The sequence below is a fragment of the Urocitellus parryii genome, chromosome X (genome assembly GCF_045843805.1).
Source record: "Urocitellus parryii isolate mUroPar1 chromosome X, mUroPar1.hap1, whole genome shotgun sequence".
In the NCBI taxonomy this organism is placed as follows: Eukaryota; Metazoa; Chordata; class Mammalia; order Rodentia; family Sciuridae; genus Urocitellus; species Urocitellus parryii.
Genome location: NC_135547.1, coordinates 50,344,814 through 50,369,070, shown reverse-complemented (window position 1 = coordinate 50,369,070; position 24,257 = coordinate 50,344,814). Strand labels below are relative to the sequence as shown.

General features: G+C 31.6%; 1 protein-coding gene across 8 annotated transcripts in view; it reads right to left on the bottom strand.

Moving 5' to 3' along the window:
• Window positions 1-24,257, bottom strand: part of Pcdh11x (protocadherin 11 X-linked) — a 662,237-nt gene that overhangs the window by 631,000 nt on the left and 6,980 nt on the right. For all 8 annotated transcript variants that reach the window (XM_026411349.2, XM_077793969.1, XM_077793972.1 and 5 more), the window contains exon 2: window positions 2,499-4,994. In XM_026411349.2, the coding sequence (XP_026267134.2) occupies window positions 2,499-4,994 (2,496 nt within the window). The remainder of the gene's footprint in view (window positions 1-2,498; window positions 4,995-24,257) is intronic.

Sequence of the window (24,257 nt, the reverse complement as noted above, 5' to 3'; positions counted from 1 at the left end):
TCTGCAATATTATTGAATATAAGATTCCTCTCTTGGTGTCAATTACAACTTGAAGAATATAGGGAGAGTAAAGAATATTGTAAATGTAGCACAAATGTAAAGATTCAAATGATAGTATTAATCTGGTTAAGTTCATGAATTCATGTTGAGAAGATATTTACTAATTAATATGAGACAACTATAAGCCAATGAAAAAATGTGTAATTCATTTATTTTTTAGATGTGAAAAAAATCAAATAAGTCACCTGATACTCACTGATTTTAAGTTAGTGCTTTTAATTAATAGAAACCTAACCATGACCAACAACTCATTCACAGTTGTACATGCTTTTAGTATTTTACCTAACTCATGAAGCTATTTGTCCTATGTTTAGGAAAAAGTCTCTTCACTGTATAAAATATAGTGACATAATGAAAAGAATTTTTAATTTTATTTACTTCTTAAGAATTACAAATTATCAACAAAAAATGGAAAGATGGATATTTTCAAAATACTTCATTTTTTATTTATCCATGCTTTCCTTACTGTGTGATCATATACTCAAGTAAAATTAGTGTAGCTCATAAAATATATCTGAACCTTTGTAAACAGTTGAAATCAGAATTTACTGTATTAACGAAATTCATAAGCCAATCTATTAAAAATGATAATTCACAAACCACATCATTTATTTACTGTCTTAAGAAAGTCACAGGTTTAGCTCAGAAAAAATCCTATCAGGATGTTCATCAAAGAAAGTGTTTTTAATAAAGAATACCTTACTGTTGAGAAAGGTCTTCAATAAGAGAATAATAAGGATAAGAATCAGAAAATAGTGTGCCCTTTTGAGTCATTAAGCATATCGAAAAACACAACCTGAGGAGATGTCAAGCATCTACTATGTTTGTCCTCCAACAAATGCAGAGAAACATGGAAATCATCAGAACTGTGAAAATAACTGCTGGCCTGCAAATTCATTCAAAGCATTACAGGAACTCTACACAGAGCCTACGGTTCTATTTTACAAATTAATTAGGGATCTGTTAGGAAAAAATGCACCCACAAGTGAATTAGTACCTTACATTTTCTGTGACTAAAAAAGAAAGATTCAATTTATTGTATTATTTAACTATGTATATCCTCAAAAGATCTCCATTCTTAAAACAATTTCCAAAATTATGGCAAATTATTTGCACTATTATCTTGAATCTGGAAGACTTCTTTAATATTTCCAGATTTTGATAAGGGGGAATCTCTTTTGACTTTCACATTGCAATCATTTTATTAAACCTTAATATGTTTTCAAATCACTTTATTTACTCAAATAGATTAATACTTTTCTAAGACCTACACAGACAAAATAATAAAGTCAACATGTGGCATGACTTTGAAAGAAAAACGTAGATAAATTCTATCACTTTATTAAGAAAACAACAATACTTATATGATTTAATATACTCATGAACTTTGAGAAAAAACTGTATTCATTGTTCTATGGAATATAGAATTTAAAAAGCACTGTATGTAGGTTTGTTTTCATAAATGCATTGAATTTTAAATTATTTTGCACAGATTTCTTGGGTCTTTATATTCTCTTATTTCCCTTCCTGCACATTAGAGAAAGAAAAATTACTCCATTTCCCAAAAGACATTATCTCTCTCTTTTTTTTTTAGTTTTAGGTGGACACAATATCTCAATTTTATTTTTATGTGATGCTCAGAATCGAACCCAGTGCCTCACACATGCTAGGCAAGTGTGCTACAACTGGAGCCACATTCCCAGCCCAAAGGCATTATCTTTTAAGAATGTCTTCTGAAGGGCTCTGAATACCATGCATAAATATGTACACATTTAACTGATTATCTAAAATAGAGATCTTATACAAATTTCAGTTGCTGGCTTGAAATTGAGAATGAGCATCCTTTGTTTTTATAATCCCATTGTTGCTATATTGTATGAATATAGATTTATTGTACCAAAATAATTTTGAGATCCTAATCTTCAAATTCTTCATTGTGGAGACATGTAGGCATGATGGGATATGGGTGGGAGAATAACTTGCTGCCATTTAATTACTTTTCTTCAAATGAAACTGGGATTCCCAACATCATTAGTGTTAAAATATGCTCAATTGATTCTAAAATGCTTTATTGTATGATAGCTAGCCCAGATCTTTCTGATCCTCAATACACAATAGTAGTGAAGACAATGCTATAACCCTTGTTATAGAGGTTTCCCAGTCTATTTTCTAGCATAAAGCATTATACTTCCATCTACAGACAAAACTGCCCCCCTATTATAATCATAATTCTGCACCCATTTTTCCTATAATCAACAGTCATTTTATTCTGATTTTCTATCAGTCTTAATTCAATTCATATATCTATTTGGATGTTTCCATACAATATGATTGTTTTGATCCCTCTTGGAGCTCAATAGTTTCTGTAAAGTTCTATATCAACTGAAAATAAGAAGAACATAAATTTAGAAAGGTCAGTTAGAAATGGGATTACCTACCGGTCTGGTGTGTACAGACACAGGGGTCTTGAAGGTTGTCACTGGATAGCTGCACTCAGAAACACTGTAGGGATCAGAACTGCTGGAGGAACACTTGGAGATGGAATCACAGGCCACGAAAGTGTTATCAAGAGGCAGTTCCTGGATGATGTGGTGCTTTGAATTCAGAGGTGTTTCAGGCTGAATCTGGAAGGCTGGCTGTGGAGAGGCAGATTTGTAGTGTCGGGCCAAATCAGGGCTGTCAGGCTTGAAGGTGGTGGGCGTAGTGCCCCAGTTGTATTTGCCCATGGTTTGTTCTTCCAGTTCAATGGGAAGGTCTAGTGTGACACTGTTTCCATCATTGTCAGCATCATCTGCCTTTGTTTCTTCAATAGTGACAAAGTTAAGCAGCAAGTTCTTAGGGGCATGCTTCTTCTTCTTCTTCTTCTTTTTCTTCATCATTATCATCTGCCTGTTTTCTGGGTTTGGAGTAACCCATTCAGAATTCTGCTTGTTTTTCTGAGCAGCCTTAAGGTGTGGTGATTGGCGACATCTTACTACAGCAGTGATGAAAATCACTAGTATAACAGTTATAGTACCAGCAACAATGGCAACCATGATCTTGACATAGTCACTGGTTGGTGAGGATGTATCAGCTGTCTCAATATTTTGGGTTGCTGGTGCTTCGATGCTTTTGCGCACCAATTCATGAATGAGTGTAGCATTGGTCACTGTCTCATTCACAAACAGATTGACAATTGCAACATTGAAGAGAGAATCAGGTTGTCCTAAGTCTTTAGCTTTAACTACCAATCTGTGTAAACCAAGATCTGCAACCACACATTTCTCCTTCAGTGTGATGTTGCCAGTTGTTTGGTCAATTACAAACAGTCCCTTTGTGTTTCCTCCTACAATGCTGTAGCGAAGCTCTGCATTCATTCCAGTGTCATTGTCAATGGCAACTACCTTAAAGACCACTGTGCCTGGATTAGTGGATGGGAGAACCAGTTCATAAGAATAGTTGGAAGGAGGGACAACAAACACTGGTTTGTTGTCATTGACATCAACTACATTTATGGTTACTTTTGCAGTTGAAGAGCGTGATACCCTACCACCATCCTCTGCCTTTACATAAAAAGTGTAAGATTCTTGTTTTTCTCGATCAAATGAAATATTTGGCCTAATGACACCAGTCTGTGGGTCAATGGTGAAGTCATCATTCACATCTAAAATGGAGAGAGTGACTGCAGAATTCTCTCCATAATCAGGATCAGTTACGGTGATTAGTCCTACTGTGCCATGTCTTGGAAGGTTTTCTGGGACATAGAAGTTGTACTCATTGTGAGTGAAAATTGGGCTGTTATCATTCTGATCAAGGACGGTTACTAAGACTGTGGCATTAGTCATTAATGGTGGCATCCCATTATCTTTTGCCAGAACAGTGAAATAATATTTTTCCTGTTTTTCTCTATCTAATTTTTTCACTGCAGTCAGAATGCCTGTTCGATGATCCAGGTTGAATTCAGATGGGGCATCACTACCTAGAAGGTAACTGATTTCAGCATTACGTCCACTGTCTGCATCTGTTGCACTTATTTTGGTCAACTGTGTGCCAGGGGAGTTATTCTCAGGAACAGAAAGACTTATGAAGGGCTGGGTGAAAACTGGAGCATTGTCATTTTCATCTTTCACTTTGACAAGAAGCATGGATGACTGATTCAAAGGAGGTTTGCCAGCATCTGCGGCCAGTAATTTAATGGCATATTCTCTTGTGGACTCATAGTCAAGATATGCAGCAGTTTCCAGGAGGAACTGATTACTGAATACTGGCCTTAATCTGAATGGAACTTCATGATCTGTGAAGCATGTCACTCTACCATTATGGTCGGCATCCTTATCCATTACAGTAATGAGAGCAACTTTGGTGTTAAGTGGAGCATTTTCTGAAAGAACCACAGTGCCATTGGTTGGATTGATAATGTATCTTATATCAATTGATGGGACATTATCATTGATATCTGTAACATTTACCAGGACCATTGCTCTTGCTGGCACTGATCCACCATCACTTGCCAAAACCAGTAACTTATGACTTGGTGATTCTTCTCTATCCAGGGGTTCTTTGACTGTGATGAGTCCAGTGGTGGTGTTAAGGTGAAATAATCTCTTGGCAATATTGGAGACTAGATTGCTGAAATAGAAGTGAATCTTGGCATTTTCACCTATGTCAGCATCTGTGGCATGGAGTTGTGTCACTGAAGTACCTACAGGAGCATTTTCTGGTATACTGACTTCAATTTCCTTCTCCTTGAACACAGGGCGGTTGTCATTTGTATCAGCAACACTTACTTGCAAAATAGCAGTACTCGATCGTTGAGGAAAGCCGCCATCTTCAACCTTTACTTTCATTACATAGGTATCCTTCTCTTCCCTATCTAACTCCTTTTGAACAATCAGTTGTGGCATCTTGTCTCCTTCTGGTGTCTCTATGACATCAAGCCCAAAAATATTTTGACCCTGGAAAACACATAATGAAATATACTTTTACTTATTTAATACAAAATAATATATGTTAACAAAATAATAATTATAATATATAAGTCAGATTATGTTATTTTATGTAATTAGAACAATTTTCATTTTCTTAAATCACATGACATAGTAAAGTAAGTTCATAGGTGCTAGAAAACTTTGGGTCTAAGTCTCAACTCTGCTTATAAACTAATATTATGACCACAAGCCAATGGCTTAAAAGTTGCAGGTATTTATAAAATTAAAGAGTTGTTCTAGAAGATATTCTGGAGGAGTTTTAGTTTGTAAGATTTTATGATAATAAATGAAACCCATTTATACAAATTATTGAAATTTTCAAAAGGAAAACTTGTATAGAATTTTTTTAAAGAGAGACAATTTTTTAATATTTATTTTTATTTTCTTTTTAGTTTTCAGCAGACACAACATCTTTGTTTGTATGTGGTGCTGAGGATGGAACCTGGGCCTCACGCATGCCAGGCAAGCGCGCTACTGCTTGATCCACATCCCCAGCCCAACTTGTATAGAATTTAAAAAGAATTGTCACTAAACTGCACATGATAAATGAAGCTAGAAGTGAATTATCCATGATCAATCCAACTGAATTAAAACTTTTTTTACACTTTAATTTAGTTGTTTAAGATACCTTTTCATGACCAAAAGAAACCAGAAAGTATAAAATAGTCAGCCAAGGCAATAGCATACATAACATATAAATGTAGTTAAAACCTTTGGCAGATAAAGGAAAAATACAAACTCTGATTAGAATATAAACATGGGTAAAGTGCATGGAAATTTTCATTTATTTTCCTGTAGAAACATTATAAAAAAGGAAATTATCTTGGGAATTAATAATTAAATATTATTGTATTAAATCTTAATAAAAAATACAATGGACAAAATCTCACATACTGAAATATCACATTGAAAAAGGTAGTATGGGGCACTACCTATTTTCTCTTTATGCCCATGAAGTCAAAATATGGGCCTGTCAAAAAAAAGAGTCCTATCTCTGAACTATAGTAAGATGAACCCTGCACAAATAGAAATCTTGCCAGCTGACTGAGTAATGCTGGCTGGCTCTCAAAGAGAGATCTAACTAGTGTTACTTGAAGCATTTGAATAGAAATTAATAATATAAAAGTCACTGGAGGGCATGAAGAAAATACTTGAAAATAACCTTAAGCTTCTTATCAAATAACTGACTAAAGAATATATATATATATATATATATATATATATATATATATATATATGAACAAACAGAAATATATAAGTAAATGATTGTAATTCATTAATACATTTTTAACATAAATGTTGATAATACATGGCAAGTGCCAGACACTGATCTTTCACTTAGGTGCTTTGTCATAAAAGAACAGGGAAACATCTTATTTTTTCATAGTTTTTTATACCATTGTCTAAACAAGATCTTATAAAATAGAAGTTAATAAAAGATACCAGGTTTTCAGGGACTGTTAGTCTAGGTTGTCAGTTTATAAACATATTCCATATCACATTATTTATGTTTTATAGTTCTGGGGATTGAAGCCAGGGCCTCACACATGCTAAGCAAGAACTCTGCCATTGAACCATATCCCCAGTCCCACATTATCTTTTAAAATTTTACTTAATTGTTATATTTGCTTATATGTAATTTAATATAATACCCTACTACACATATCTATTTCCTCTTGTGAATTAAAGATATTTCTGCAAACTTTAGGAATTTTTCCTTTTTGACTCAGATCCACTTATACTTTTAATTACATATAAAAATACAATTTGCTTTGGGCTGGGGATGTGATTCAAGTGGTAACACGCTTGCCTGGCATGCGCAGGGTGCTGGGTTGGATCCTCAGCACCACACAAAAATAAAATAAAGATGTTGTGTCCACTGAAAACTGAAAAATAAATATTAAAAAAATCTCTCTCTCTTCTCTCTCTTGTTCTCTCTCTCTCTAAAAAGAAACTACAATATGCTGTGGTAGGAGCATTAGATGCTTATTATGAAATGTAAGGTAGCATATCAGAAATATTCATTTAAATCATCAGTTTGGTAAATTGTGATTTAAAAAATTATATGAATTAAACAATGTGTACTTGTTATTATATTGTTTTAAAATGATACAATATAATTTTATATGTCAAATAAATGAATAAAAAGAAAAAGTGAGCATTCATTCCATTTATATTTTGTCAATAAAAAACAATAAATAATCTGACTTTTCTTTGAATAGACAAGAGAAAAATTTTTCATATTTTAACTATTACAGTGTAAAAATTAACAAGCCAGAATCTATTATTTCTAATATGGCATATTTCAAGAAAAGTAGAATTTTATGACCCAAATATCCTATATGAATACAGTATACATTATGAAAATTGACCCAAAGAAGAGATTAATCATAATTGATGACTTATTTTTGAAATATTATTCCAAAAGGCTTTTATGTGAGCCCAAATCAAGATGTCTCATTCATGGATGGAAAAAATAGTTTCTAAATTGAAATTCATAAAAATCTCTAGTACTTGATGCTATTTTGTTAATTCTTAAGATGCCAATATTGAATGGCTATCATAGTCAGAGTCTTCTTCTCAGTACAGGGCACATATGGTGGTGAGTAAACATTTTACTAACATAATGGGAATTAAATTCTAGCTAAAGTGAAAGACAAATCAATGACTAAGTACTTAATGATGGTATTGATATTAGCAGATTAATATAAAACAATATTTTAATAAGAGCTCTAAAGGAAGATTATAAGGTATTGGGTTAAAGGGAAAATAACATATAAAATATAGCATAAAATATTGTGTAAAGGTTCTGAAGTTATGTTTATGTATTTCATGCTCATATTTTAAAAAATTAATCCTGTGTTTGCCCAAATTTTGAGTTCGGCTTTGCTTTGTCATGCAAATTCAGGCAAGATTTTATGTTGGTTGAAAACTTCAAGAATAGCATACTCACTGTCTTTTATTTATTTGAAATTGTAGTAAAAGACAAAACTTTCTAATTATCAAGGTGATATTGAAGTGTATGTATACATACACACACACACACACACACACACACACACACACACACCCCAGCTAATGGATAATGTTCCTAATACTCTTCTTTCTTCTATGACTGCTCTGTTCAATATGATACTGATTCTTTCTAAGGGAGTATTTGAATTTAAACTTTAATTAATCAAAATTAGATAAAATTGAAAAATCATTTCTTAGTTACACTAGCCACATTTTAAGTTCTCAATAGCTTCTGTGTTGGAAAGCAGAAGCAGAACATTTCCATTATTGTACAAGGTTCTATTAGACCATAGTGTTCCAAAATGCCACAATGTTTTTGTCAAGAAAACTTGCATGTATAATGCTTCCTCCCCACAAATATTTAGATCCCAACCAGTGACCTTCCAGTTGAAGTATTTAAACTTTTATTGTTCAAGGAATTTGAGACAATACATGAGAGATATAATTTTCAACAAACTTTGTTTTTTAAACTTTTCAAAAATATTTTTGGTATCTGTGATCGAGCCCAGGTGTGCTTAAAAACTGAGACACATCCCCAGTCCTTTTATTTTTATTTTTTTAAATTTTGAGACAGGGTCTTGCTAAGTTGCTCAGGGCTTCACTAAATTGCTGAGGCTATCTTCGAACTTGTGATCCTCCTGCCTCAGCCTCCTGAGCTGCTGGGATTACAGGAGTGCACCACCTCTTCTGGATCAAAAATCTTTTAGAGATATATCTAAGTTTATGTAAAATATGGTGTCAATATGAGCTTGGAATCATTGAATGACAGTTCCAAGAATGGTTTGTCCAACTCCTTGAGAAATGAAGAATAATTAACACAGAGAATCAACATTAGTCCTACCTCATTGTAGTTAGCTCAACTGAAATACCAACATGAGCAATGAAAAAAATTAAAGCCCTTTGCCCTTCATTTGATCACAACATGTTAGTGAAAAAAATGAGAAAGGAAAAAAGAAGATGTATAGTTCCTTAATCCATCTTCTCCCTTACTTTAACAAAGACCTAAGGTATATACAAAAAGAAGTAAAACATAATCCAGATAATTGACTTATAAGTACCCAAAATTCTAAACCTACCTAAAGTTATTATTGTTATTCTTTTTTATAGGGGCATACTAAGAAAAACTTTGGTATTTCACTAAAATGTTCATCCATTGGTGAAATCACTAGTTATCATTTATGTGGGTGCATCTCTAGGTAATTTATTTAAGCCTTAATAATGGATGTGAATACAGGGTAACATGACATGTATTTTTGTTTATATGTATACTTTCTAAGGACATAGCGTCTGGCATATATGCACACACTCAGTAAGCATTTGTTTGATTAATAAATGTATGCATTAAAACGATGGTTCCTATTTTAAAAAATAAAAGAAAAAATAACAGTGCTTAATTGTTCTTGCTTATAAATCTCAGTGTAGGTAGCCACAAGAATACTCTGTAATTGTTGACTTAGGGAAATTTTTTTTTCGCTTTAACCTTAGTATAACTGTCTAGAGAACAATTTATGAATTATTTTCTGAAACAACTACTATTTTTCTGTCAAAAATGTAATAAAGGCTAAAGTGTGAATAGCTAGTAAAATTTTATAATCTAGTTGTAAACCTTTATTTCAGAAGAAATTATCACAAATATGAAGTATCATATGTGATAAGAGCAATACTTGTAAAACATAAGGCCCTATGCCTGTCAAACATATGTATGTATGTACAATCAAAAAAGAGAATAAAAACTCAGAAAGAAATAAAATACCATTTTAATGGAACACAAGAATCGTTTACACAGGGTATGTTGATTTGGGATTCTGATATCATAAACTACCTTGATCTCAAGTACACAAAATTACCAATTCCAGTTACGGTCAAGAAAAAAATTATGAAATTTCTAATAATCTGATCTATTTCAAAACTCTGGTGAATGATATTTATTCCAAAATTCAAAAATGAGCTTTGGGGTTGAAAAAATAGGACAAAACCAAAGTAATAAGCAAAATCTTAAGCCTGTCTGAGATTTAAATCTTTGTAGGAATTTTGTATTCTAAGAAAAGAAAATTAATGCTGGATATAAAACTCCCAAGAGATATATTTTTTTTCTGTTGAAAAAAAGTAAAGGAAATTTGTTGCCAAATAAAAAGCTATATTTTTTTTTGCTTATTCTTCAGGGAAAGAATTAACTGAATCACTGTAGTAAACTTTAATATTTTTGACATAACCATGTGCAAGACACCACTTCATTGCCTATTGGAAGGTGATAAATAACACAGCACTTTCAGAGCTATAAATCTGGTAAAGTTGCCCAGAAAATACATAGAGTGCCAGTAAGTACTAAAAATAGTTCCAAAGAGATTGAATTCTAAAACTGATTAAATAAACGCTGTTTACTCTGTACATCTAGGAATACTTGTTGAAAGTCTAAGAATTTATTTCTGAGCTTCGGCTACTGCTTGATTAATCATGAACCAACTTAATTTTAATATTTTTCCATTGTTTTCTTACTTTATGATACGGATCCATCTTTGGGTCACAAAAATATAAGAAAAAGAGTTTCAAATGGATAAAACCAAAATGATATGGCTTTATAAAAGGTAGGGAATATATTTAATATTCTAAATTCAAATATTAAAAACTTGGAAAGATTGAATGCTATTTATAGGACAGAAAAATTGTTTAATACTATGTAAATATTGAAAATAAAAATTCAACTTGACCCAGAGGTTTTATCATTGTACATTTTGTTTGAAAATATTTCCCTTTAAAGAACATATTCTCAAGCATGTGATTTTAATCACTGTTTTTAATAGAAAAGACATGGAAAAACAAATGAAATGTCACTCTTAATTGTTGCTAATCAGCTCTTTTTAGAAGCTGCTCCCTTGTGTTCAAGTTAGATTAACAGGAATTATAAGAAAACAAGAACATGATATATTGAATCACTGAACATAATATATTAGAATATACTTTAAGCAATATCTAAGCTTTCTTTTCCTTTTACAAAAGGGACTCTGAGACTCAAGGAAATTAGGTGAATTGCCCATGATTACTGAATGAGTTTATTACAGACTCAAGTTTGACAGCCAAGGGGTTTAACTATGAGTTCAATGCTTTTCCACTAAACTACAGCTACCTTTAAAAGGTAGCCTTTTTAAAATATTTTATTTTATTTTCTTCTTCTTTTTTTTTTTTTTTAGTTTTCGGCGGACACAACAGCTTGGTTTGTATGTGGTGCTGAGGATCAAACCTGGGCTGCATGCATGCCAGGCGAGCGTGCTACCGCTTGAGCCACATCCCCAGCCCAAATGTAGGCTTTTTTGATGTTGGCAAGAACTCTGTACTATGGACAATTCTCTGCATAAGATAACCATCAGGTAATTACTTTACAAATTAGAGCAAAAACAAAACCAAACAAACAAAACCCTTGTTTCCTTATTCCAGAACATTGAGCAACCAACAAAAAAGTTTCTTCCCTATCCCTTTAAAAACTATATTATCCCTAAGAAGTAATATTTAGTGATAAAAAATGAAATATCACTTAAAATAATGAGGGTTCATGAAAAGGTTTTGCTTGCTTTTCAATTTATTAATATGACTTAAATTCTCAAAATGGAATTCACTATCAGTAGTTAACAAAAAATATTTCACAATTTGTAGATTTTTCTTTAAAAAAAGCAATTTCTTAATGAGGCTGGGGTTGTGGCTCAGTGGCAGAGCACTTGCCCTCATGTGTGAGGCACTGAGTTCAGTCCTCAGCACCACATATAAATAAATAAAGGTAGATCATCAACTAAAAAATACTTTAATTAGAGAAATGCAAATCAAAACTATTCAAATATTTCATCTCACTGCCATCAGAATAGCAGCTATTATGAAGACAAACAACAATAAGTGTTGGCAAGGATGTGGGGAAAAAAGCACACTGGTACATTGCTGGTGGAACTGCAAAATGGTGCAGCCAATATGGAAAGCAGTATGGTGATTCCTTGGAAAACTGGGAATGGAACCACTTTTTGACCCAGCTATCCCACTCCTTGGTCTACACCCAACGGACTTAAAAACAGCACACATCAATGTTTATAGTAGCACAATTCACAATAGCTAAACTGTGGAAACATCCTAGATGGCCTTTAGTAGTAGATGAATGGATAAAAAAATGTGGTATGCATACACAATGGAATATTACTTCAGCAATAAAAGAGAGTAAAAGCATGAGGTTTGCAGGTAAATTAATGGAGTTAGAGAATATAATGCTAAATGAAGTTAGCCAATCCCCAAAAACCAAAAGCCGAATGTTTTCTCTGATATAAGGAGGATGATTAATAGTGGAGTTGGAAGGGCCTTGCAGAATAATTATAAGATGCTAAAATATTATTTACATGTATGAATCAAAATCTTATGATTTCTCAGTGATCTGTTTTTTTTTTTTTTTTCAAGAAGAAGGCTTTAGTCTAGCATGTACATTCAGATTTCCCACAAGTGTGCATAGGAGGCAAGGTAAACCTGTGTCTTTTCTCCCATGCATGTTTCAAACAGATCAAAGAGTATTTTTTTCCCAGAAAAGTGGAGGATTGGGAATATAGATGTGTCTTTTTATCAATCTTGATTTCAAACTCAATATTCTTTCTGTTGGAGATAAAATTAGTCAAGAAATAGAGAGCATGGGAGAGTGATTATATGTATCCAGGATACAGAATGATAGGAAAAAAAAAAAGAGAATGTTCGGGACAAACAATACCAGGCCATGTACAGAGAGGAGACCCTTGTCCACTACGTCAGAGAAAGTGTCAGGTAAGGCCATTTGTGTTCAGAATTATTATGATAATCCAGTCCCTACCCAGTTAGCTCTGACCCCTCTTGAGGTGAAAAGCGACTTACCTGACCCATGCCTATTTCCATAAAGATGAATAAAGAAACTGTGGTATATATACACAAGGGAATGTTACTCAGCATTAAAAGATAATAAAATCATGGCATTTGCAGGTCAATGGATGGAGCTGGAGAATATCATGCTAAGTGAAGTAAGCCCATCCCAGAAAACCAAAGGTCGAATGTTTTCTCTGATAATTGGATGCTGATCCATAATGGGGTGGGGAGTATGGGAGGAATGGAGGAAATCTGGATAGGGAAAAGGGGAGGGAGGGTAAGGAAGGGCCATGGGGGTAGAAAAGATGATGGATTGAGATGGTCATCATTACCCTAGGTACGCATATAAAGACACGAATGGTGTGACTCTACTTTGTGTCTAACCAAAGAAATGAAAAATTATGCTCCATTTGTGTACTATGAATTAAAATGCATTCTGCTGTCATGTATAACAAATTAGAGCAAATAAATTACAAAAGAGTGAATTGTAATTCATTTCCATTTGTCTAAATGTTGTCTCAGTCTGTTTTAGAAGGAAGTACCATGTCTTCTAAGATGATTTCTAAATCTTAATTATATCTGATTCTTCTAAAACAAATTCTTAATAAAAAAAAATGCTATCAGAATTCTAGAAGCATAACTACTGTTTATATATTTAAGGAGACTTAAACCTACTCAAATGTTAGAAGTACTGAATAACATAAAATACTATGCTCCATGGCAGTGATGCTAGGAGTGATTTATGTTTGAGATCAGTTTGAATTTGGGCATACAATGTTTTTAGAACACCAGTGTTTCATTTTTTCCTTACATTCAATTAATAACTCTTTAATAAGGTTCTCAATACACTATAATATCTAACCACCAAGAGAATAGTAATGTTTCTGAAATTTCTCCAAAATTAATTAAAATGACACCTTGAAAATAGAACTAGTATTTTCATAGTGTAATATCTAGCAAGTATGTAGTCGAATCAAACAACTAAAATTTCCGTTCATATACAACTAATAAGCTCTTTATAGACTCAAGCAGAGGTAGGGCTAACCAAACAGGTCCCAGTCTGCTCATTTATGCAAGGACATTGTTAATGACTAGTATCAATTTATATAAAAATGATTATGGAAATACAGTCAAAATATTTTTCATAAGCCATAATACTAAATGAAAAAAACTTGTAAATTCATGAACTAGAAGTGGCTTTTCATAAATAAGGCCACTAATAAAATATTAGCGTAATAAGTGGTTGTTTAAACAAGGTAGACATATTTGTTCTAACTTACCCAAAATTTACATTTATGTTTCATTTATATACCGAAATTTGAATTTTTTTTTCAATTCACCTAATTTTTTTATTATTGGATTTTTTAAAAATATATTTTTATTTGTTCTAGTTAGTTATACATGACAGTAGAATGCATTTTGACACATGTACACAAATGGATCATAACCTCTCATTCTTCTGGCTGTACATGGTACTTAGTCACACCAGTAGTGTAATGATAGATAGATAGATAGATAGATAGATAGATTGATTGATTGATGGTCATATGTCTGTCTTATTCTTCTTTTATTTGTATGTGACAGCAGAATGCATTACAATTCTTATTACACATATAGAGCCCAATTTTTTATATTTCTGGCTGTATACAAAGTATATTCACACCAATTTATGTCTTTATACATGTACATTGGATAATAATGATCATCACATTCCACCATCATTTATAATCCCATGCCCCCTCCCAAGAACTCTTCTCTATCTAGAGTTTGCCTAATTCTAATAGAGGTTAATTTAATAATTTCTTATCCATATTAACAATTTAAGAGTTTTTTTTTCAAAATTTACTATTTTGATATTTATTATAACTATTATAAAACCATTAAATCAAATTAAAAATAATGATTTTACTTATGAAAAGAACAATCTTTTCTTTACTAGCTGAGCTACAATCATTTTACACATATACAAACAAATTTACTCATATTTGTATCAATTTTCTCCTCTCCAAATTTTATTTTAAGACTAGAAACAAGGTTAGCAAAGGACACTTATATTTGATTAATATGAATATTCAATTTATGAAGCTGACTCATTTAATAAGATTTTGCTGGTGCTAATAAAACTGTGTTTGGGGGGCTGGGGTTGTGGTTCAGTGGTAGAGTGCTCACCTCGCACATGCGAGGTCCTGGGTTCGATCCTCAGTACCACATAAAGATGAATAAATAAAATAAAGGTATTGTGTTCAACTACCACTAAAAAAGAAATGTTAAAAAAATTAAAAAAAATTGTTTTGCAGGTATATGATAAAACAGAATAAATATAGAAAAAACATTTTTTAAATTAATGAAACATAAATCCCACCTAAAATTAGAGAATCACCTCTTAGAAGACTCTATAATTTAGCATTACGTTCCCGTTCCATTAAATAGTTAAGAAAGTAACTTCTACATTTAAAATTAATTATAATAATGTTGCAAACTGTAGCAAACCACTATTACTTCATGAAAATCTCTTATCAAAGGACTTGTTATATGTGCTAATACTATTCCACCTATGACACCTAGGCATGATTCGTCCAAATTGTACTTATTATTTCGAAACTCTTGAAATATTTTCTTATTTGAAAATGTTAATCAGTTGAAGATTTGGGGTAGATTTCAAAACAACATGAATCCACCATAGAGTTACAAAAATCTTTCTATAAAATACAAAATCTCTTATTACCTGAGGATATATAGGATAAGCTAAAGCAATGGTTCCCTCCAGGGAAATTTATTATTTGGTACATCTGAAGACATATTTGGAATGTAATAAATGGTCAAAAGTGTACTACTGGGATCTAGTTGATGAGTCACAAGACAGACTCTACCCTACCTCACAAGAAAGTTATCTACTCACAAAAATCAATAATGTCAAGGTTTAGAAACCCTGGAGAAATATAATGAAAATTGCAAACCTGAAAGTAAAAGACTACATTGTTTCCAAATACATATTTTATTATGCTTTCTATGTAACTGGAATTATATATTTAAAGTCCACCAAATAACCAGAAAAGACCCTGAGAAATACTATTGGAGAGAGAAACTAACAATATCTATACATAAGAATAGCTTACACAAACATCAGTCTTTTAGGGCAGTGAGCAGACTATAACTAAATTTATTTTTGATTAGCCTTTTTTATCTTGTGATTAATAAAATATTTAAAAATTCTGAAGTCACCAACGAGTAATATGTAATTTTATGAAAATGAAGATGGATTAACTGCTTTGAGAAGGAGAAGCATTGAACTTAGATTATTTGTATGGTAGGGCAGAAGAGAAGCAAACTGGTTTCTATTTGTGACCAAAGGAGGTACCACGTAAAAGTTTTAAGATTTTACACAACAGCTTAAATATAAAAATGACAAAAATATATGCACATGTAAATATAATATTCAAACTTAAGTGAGTTCTGCTAATTTAATTATCGGAACACCTAAGTGTAGAACAGAAGAAATTTTGATTTCATCAACTGACGTTTGGTCTTCAACTAAAGTTTTAAAAATAAGACTTATCAGGTTCTAATACACATTCTTATTCAATCAGATCTGAAACCAAAGATGACAAAAAAGAACTTAAAATGTGGGAAAGAATATGTATACATATAAGAAATTATAAATGTCCAACTCTTCAATTGTTCTTCAAATGCAATTTCAAAATATAATGTCCACAAAACATTTTGTAGTATTAACAAATTACTATGATTAAAGAATGACAACTGAACAATGTGACAAAAACTTATTAAAAGTACATTTATTCCTAAATAAAAATTAATGTAGAGATCTTATATGCCACAGTATAATATATAGACTTTTCCTATTAGAATGAAAGATGAAGCTAAGATCATAGGTATCTAAAATCTCTATATGTTATTATAGCATTGGTAAACAACCAGTAGTTGCAAGAAAATTGCCTAAAGAAATGTATGAAAGACCACCAAAAATCTTCAAAGGAAGTGTATTTATACCAATATAAATTGTTAAGATTCTCTTTATTAGTGCCTGTTGGAGTCAGTACTGTGTTGATATATAAGAAAGTTCAGTTTGAAATTCCCTTTAAAAATACTTATTATTCTATGGATAAAGAAAATATGTTATATATATACAATGGAACATTACTCAGCTATAAAGAAGAATGAAATTATTGCGTTTGCCAGTAAATGGATGGAACTGCAGACTATCATGCTAAGTGAAATAAGCCAATCCCCCTCAAAACAAATGCCAAATGTTCTTTTTGAAATGTGGACTCTGACTCCTAATAGGAAGGAGGTTGGGAGGAGTGGAGCTCCAGTTCACTGGACTGGATAGGGTGGGGGAATGGGAATGGGAAAGACAGTAGGATGAATTGGATATAATTTTCCTATGCTATGTTCATATGTGAATACATGACCAGTGTAACTCCACATCATGTACAACCACAAGAATGGGAAGTTATACTCCTTGTATATATGCTATCTCAAAATACACTCTACTATCATATATAACTAAAAAGAACAAATAATTTTTTTAAAATCATTACTATTCTAAATAAACACTCCTATTTGCTCTTTTCTACCCTTTTAGAAAAAAAAGTGCTCCTCCTTGCAAGATAATCTGTACATAATGGTAACCAAGAACAAAGATGCTACAGCATGGATCTAAACTAATGACAAAAGCACACTAGTAACTGGAAAGTATATTTGAAGATTTAAGCTTATGTAGTTTTACAAAAAATTTATATTTTTAAAGAATGCTTTCTGGGAATTTTGATATAAATTTGCTGAATTAGATAATTACTAGGAACAATATTTAAAGTATTTTGAAGAAAAATAAAATGTAATATGGAGGGATATGATTCACTCAAATTTGATTATTAACTATTGAACAGTAAAGTACTGACTATGGCTTTTAAAGAATGAATTATGTGGAACTATGATAAATCACTTGCATGCCCAAAGAAGCATAGACATTAAATCAGCACTCAGCAGGTAGACCTTGGAATTATGCTTTGATTTTCAAACTCCAATTTAATGAAATCACAATTTTTCATAAATCTGACAACACTGGGCTACATTTTTTAACCCATAGCAAAACCTATCCATGATAGTATACTGATAAACATTTAGTAAATGCTGACTTTAACTTCTGACAAAGATTTTTTTCTCTAATCAAAATCCAGTTTGTGATTTGGCAAATCACCAAGAGGTAGAAGAAAAAAAATAATATAAAGTTAAGGAACCTAGTAATAAGTGATTTGCCTTTTACAATATCATTACTCTAAGACCAAATGTTTTCTCTAAACCATTATCAAGATTATCAAGCTAAATGAGGTCTATATCACATTTTTATTTAAATTGATTTTTATTATCACTAGAATTATTTACATGTGTAGCAATTGTAATTAACTCCATTAACTAGATACTTACTTAAATTTCATTAAATTATTTTTATTCAGGACTATGCTAAAATATTCAAGCTATTGCTAATATTTAAAGGTAATTTTCATAGTAAACATACTTACAGTTTGTTTATTAATTTATTTAATCACAGCTTTTCATGAATAATGTCATATAACAGATATAAGTGACGCTCATTTACATATTTTACAAGTAAAATAGAAATCTGCATCATACCTGCTTCAAAGAGTCAATCTATGTAGAGTATTTTTTTAGATCAAGTTTAAATTTCTTTTGGGAAAATAATTAGTTCTACTAGAATAGTATATAGGCACTATATACAAATCTGTGAGTGAAAAATATAAGGTTCCATGAAGAAAAACAAAATATCTGATATAAAAATAATTATGTATTTATTGGTGATATTATGCTTTGTAATGCTGATGAATGGGGGAAAACAAAATATACAATTTTTTATGGGGGAGTACTGGGAATTGAACTCAGTGGCACTCCGCCACTGAACGACCATCCCCAGCCCGATTATGTATTTTATTTAAAGACAGAGGTTCACGGAGTCACTTAGCGCCTTGCTGTTGTGGAGCCTGGCTTTGAACTCATCATCCTCCTCCCTCAGCTTCCCCAGACACTGAGATTACAGGTATGTGCCAACACATCTGGCACAAAATACAAATTTAATCACATGTATTGACAGTATCAATTATTCTCAAACCAGTATAACAAAGAAAAATATAAACTGTTTTATTATAAATATTTATGAAGAATATGTCCAAGCAGATAAATTCACCATTCCTCTCCTCAGAAAATACTCAAAAGTTCTTCTATCCACAACCTAATTCCAATTTTGGAAAGATGCTCAAGCAGTTATGAAGCTCATCCTGTCTTCAGGCTATACTCAAATGGCCTCCAGACAAATGACTATTTAGAGAAAAATGTGTAGAAGAGAAATTCAATAACACATTTAATTTCAAAAAGCTTTCATTATTTAGAATTCTGGCCAGAAGTCTAATCCCTCCTACATTTTGTGGGTCAGTGCATGGAAGCAAATAATAGATAGTCTGCATATATTTGAATAATGATGAAGAAAATGGAAATCTTATGTCCAAAATTAAAGGAATTCTTAGTTCAATGAAATCTGTTTTCCATGTAATTTTCTTGACTACTTATATTTAATGAATACTACATAATATGAACAATGCCAGTTCAGAAAAGGATTCACCCAGTATAAATTTGATGACAGCCTGTGTGCTGCCATATAATTCTTCACAAGCTAATCTTTTGCCAGCTGAGCTGTCAGCCTGAGAGTTGTTCAGATAAATGAAACAAGAGTGCAGCTTGAATTTGTGCAAGTAATAGTTGACTATATTGCTGTCATGAAGAAAATGGCAGCTCTCTGGCTCAAGGTAAATCAGAATTTCAGGAATAAAAGGGAATGGAATATAAAATGGAAAAGAAGAAACTAGTCTACATATTTTAGGTTTTTAAATTGTATGACTATATATTCTGGTTATCCCTATTTAACTATAATTTTAAAATTGTCCTGGATTGTAGGATAAATTATACGGTCATCTTCATTTCATGAAATTCAAGTAGATAACACAAAATCAAATGAGGATAAAATAGAGGTAAAATGTATACACAAATATTTGTACAGTACACAAATGATTTTTTAATCTACAAATTAAAAAATATTTTAACTATAAATATATACATTAACTTTATTTTGTTTATTCATTTTTATGTGGTTCTGAGGATAGAACCAAGTGCCTCAAATGTGCAAGGAACATGCTCTGCCACTGAGCCACAACCCTCCCCCTTAATCTACAAATTTAATTTGAACTCTATAGATCAAACCACTGGTCCACTGCCCCTGTGAAAAATCATTTGAAAAAGTAACATTTAAAATAACAATAAATATTGCCCGAGTCATCATCAATATATGCAGTTATCTTTTAATACAACTACTGACTACTACAACTAGGAGAGCAAATTCAGTTTTTTATGAAAGAGCAATTGCTAATCATGTGGGGAAGCACAGAGTTATGTAGTTTGTTATTTGTAAGGAAACCAACAACAATAAAAATCTCTCCATATTACACTGTAAACACAAAACACAAAAGCTATTACCAGTAAAGAGAAGTGTTGATAACTCATTGTGGCACCACAAATATGGGTGAATAAACAATCACTAGCTTGTCTAGGCAATCACAAGTTTCAGAAAACAATATAGCAGCTGCAGTTGAAACAATTGTCAATAAACTGTATAGAAAAATATGAAGATACCTTGCAATAATTCTCTACATTATATAAAACATTGTTTATGTTTACTTACAGCTTTATTATTAAAATGTTATCCCTTAAGATAAAAAGTACAAAAATAATTACTTCGCCAAATTCTACAGTTGCTTAATAATAATAGGAGGCTATTTGGTAAAATGCTATTTTTACATTCTTCAACCTGAATAAGAACAATCACTCTTTTGTGCAATATTAAAACATTACCTCTGGGAGGAGTTGAATTTTTGCCTCAAACTTTTATGTTCTAGACATACAGGAGGACATACATAGGTAAATGAGATTATTAACTATAAAACATCTACAAAAGACATAGTAAAGAATTTGAAATTACTTAAATTATCCATAGTATAATTGTATTAGATGAATACAGCTCTTGAAGTCTTATATATTAAGTAAATAATTCTAAAAATCAAATTTCCAAGAGCTTAAGGTATTTAAACCTCAGTTTTATTGATCTGGATATTTTACATGTAAATACATAAGTTTTCTGTGTGAAAGTTCCAGTTCAATAAAAATTCTTTCATTATACCAGTTAGGAATTTTATCTTAAACATCACTTGAAGGTCTAAAGTAAAACTTCATTCACCTTGGTATACCAGCAAAACTCATGTCAGGATTTTTGGAAAAAATAGACTTCAGAGAAATATTTAAAATACTAAAACCTGCAGATGGAGTCCATACAGAAGCCAGCCAACAATGTTCCAATTAAGGACCATATAACCTCCCGCTAGTGAGGACTTGGGTAGCTAAAACCGGAAGATCACAAAGTCTAGGGCAGGCTCAGGAATTTAGCCAGACCCTGTCTCAAAATGCTGGGGATATAGTTGTAGCTCTCAAGTGGTAAAGCTCCCCAGTTAAAAAAAAAACAAAACATATAATTACTATGGTTCTGGTCTTTGCTACTTTTCAACATGGATAGTTCTATACTGGATTTGCAATCTGGATAAACAATATGTTTGATGGAGATATGGCTGTAGTTGATAACTTAAGATAAAATTCCTCATGGTAAAATTAAAACATTTAAATGCCTCTGAAAAGACACAAAATCTGTTAAATATGTAAGTCCTCAGAGAAAAAGCAGTGTGAGATCACTTAATAGAGTATGAAATATTCTACATAACAATCTTATAATCTTATTGTTTATTCAAACATCATAACTAGCCCTCATTTTATATTTATTTATTTATTGATGATATTTCAATTTATGGAAGTTAATTGAATATTCATTAGATTGTAACTAAACATGATATCTACGTGAACTTTCATATTAATTGATGTAATCCTGCAGTGACTTAAATAAAGCATTATGTTCAAATAAAAGTAATCTGTAAAGTCTATACTTCTTAATTTACTTATAATCCATTAAATTGAATTTTTTTTTAAATTTATACAACCCTGGATTACTTAGACTACCATTTTGTTCTGTTAACCATTTACTTTTTAATTTTCATTATTGACAACAAATACTTCCTTGTTACATTGTCCTTAGGGATCAGGCTATTTATTCTGTTATGTTTCCCCAGCCAAACTAGTTTACATGGATGCTTCTAAGCCAATGCTTGTCTTCAGAGGTTATCTTAGACCTCTCATAGACCAGGAAGAAATAGTAATTTATATGAAAAGCTTATTCAAACAAATCTCCTGCTTGAAAATGTTATTTAAAATGTATTTCATTTAAAATGATTAATAATAAATATGATATTTGAGCTCTTTTCAAAAAAAATCCACTGCAAAAAGACAACCATGATAGAAAAGGGATAGGAAAACACAAAAGTTCTCAGCATGAAAAAAGAAAAGACAAGAAATGAAATTAATTTTTTTGAAAAAATGGCATATGAATGAGATGTAAATAAAGCAATTCCAGATGGTAGAAGCAGTATATGAGAAAGTACTCATATTAGCAGTACCACAGTCATATGGAGGGCCAGGAGGAAGCATAGAAAAATGAAAAGGAGACATTTGATTCAAGAGATAAGCTAAAGAAGGTAAATGGAAGACATTTTTAATTGAACTAGATCCAGAAGTAAATGTGGAGCCAGTGGCATTGATTGAGAAATAGAATAATGCAGTCATATTCTTCTCTGTACACATCATAAAATATGTATGAAATACTAAGTTTAGGTTATAAAATGAGCTTTTTAAAGAGTAGAAAGCATCAGGTCTTGAAAAAAAATGGGAAAGACTATAATCCTAAATTATACAGTAAAACAAATAAGTATTGTATATAGAACACTTTTCTTCAAGGCACTCAGGAAATCTTATGGATTTTTCTTATTTCATCAATTCTTATGCTTATTAAATTAATTTTCATTTTCTTTATTAAATAGGAGGGAAATTGGAAACAAATATACCAAGTTTTAGAATTAAGATAATAAAAACTCATATAATTACCACCACTAACTCAGGAATTAGTGTTGTCATCCAAATGTTTTACATCTGGTCTGAAAGAGATTTTGCAGAGAAATGTTGGCAAAAATGTCATTGCCATAATGGCAGACCCAGTAACTAAATAGAATGCCATAAATCACTGGAACATTCTTGGTAAACATCTCCTAAAAGTAGACTTTTATATTTCTGTGAATATAAAGACTTAAAACAATCCCTTGTTCTTAATGGCTGCATTAACAATTCAAGGTAAAATGTTCTTTTAATATAATAAATGGGGTTTTTTCTGCTTACTATCATTAGTATAAAAACATTCACAATAATGCCTATTATTAAGCTCCTTGGGGAGAGTGGCTATTTTTCAAACATATTTTTATCCCTTAAGACTTTGTATGTTGGTCACTCATTAAATTTGTGTTAAATGTTGATGATGGGAATTAAGACTAAAATGTTCGTAGTCAGTTCCTGTTACAACTAAGACAAAATAATAGAACAGCTTTCCATTCTTTACAATTTTACTTCATTCTATTGGAGAAGATTCTGATGATAGACTTTTATATATAAAATAAGCAAAAGAGTAAGAAATGTTCATCACAATTCTCTACATAAGATCTCAGATTATAGGAGATTTAGAAACAAGCTAGTGGGGCATGGTGGTGCACACCCATAATCCCAGAGACTCTGGGGCTTGATAAAGGAAGACTGCAATTTCAAGACTAGACTCAGCAACTTAGTGAGGCCCTCAGCAGAAATTCAAAATAAAGAGCCAGGAATATGGTTCAATGGTTAAAAATTCCTGGGTTCAATCCCTAGTGAAACAACAACAACAACAACAAAAGCTTAAATTTAGTTGGATAATCTGAAGAACTGTAGTACTAAAGTTTTTCATTTCATTTAATAATGCAAAGTTCACACTATTCTAATATTTATTTTCCTGTTATGTAAGTTCATACTACTTTTCTTTTCCTACAAATAAAAAGGTATGTGCATGCAGCAATTAGAGTATAATAGCACTAAACATTCTTCCAATGTATTAAAAACTAAGCAACAGATTTCTAATGATTATATATCTAGAATTATCTCCTACATATCATATCAAATGAGAAATATATGAACAGCTTATATTTGCAACATTTTATGGCTGGAATATGCATCTTTGTATGTATGTGTGTTTGTGTGTGCTTTGTTTTGTTGTAGTTAGCTCTCTAGTAATGAATATCTAGCATTTTTATGGACAAAACA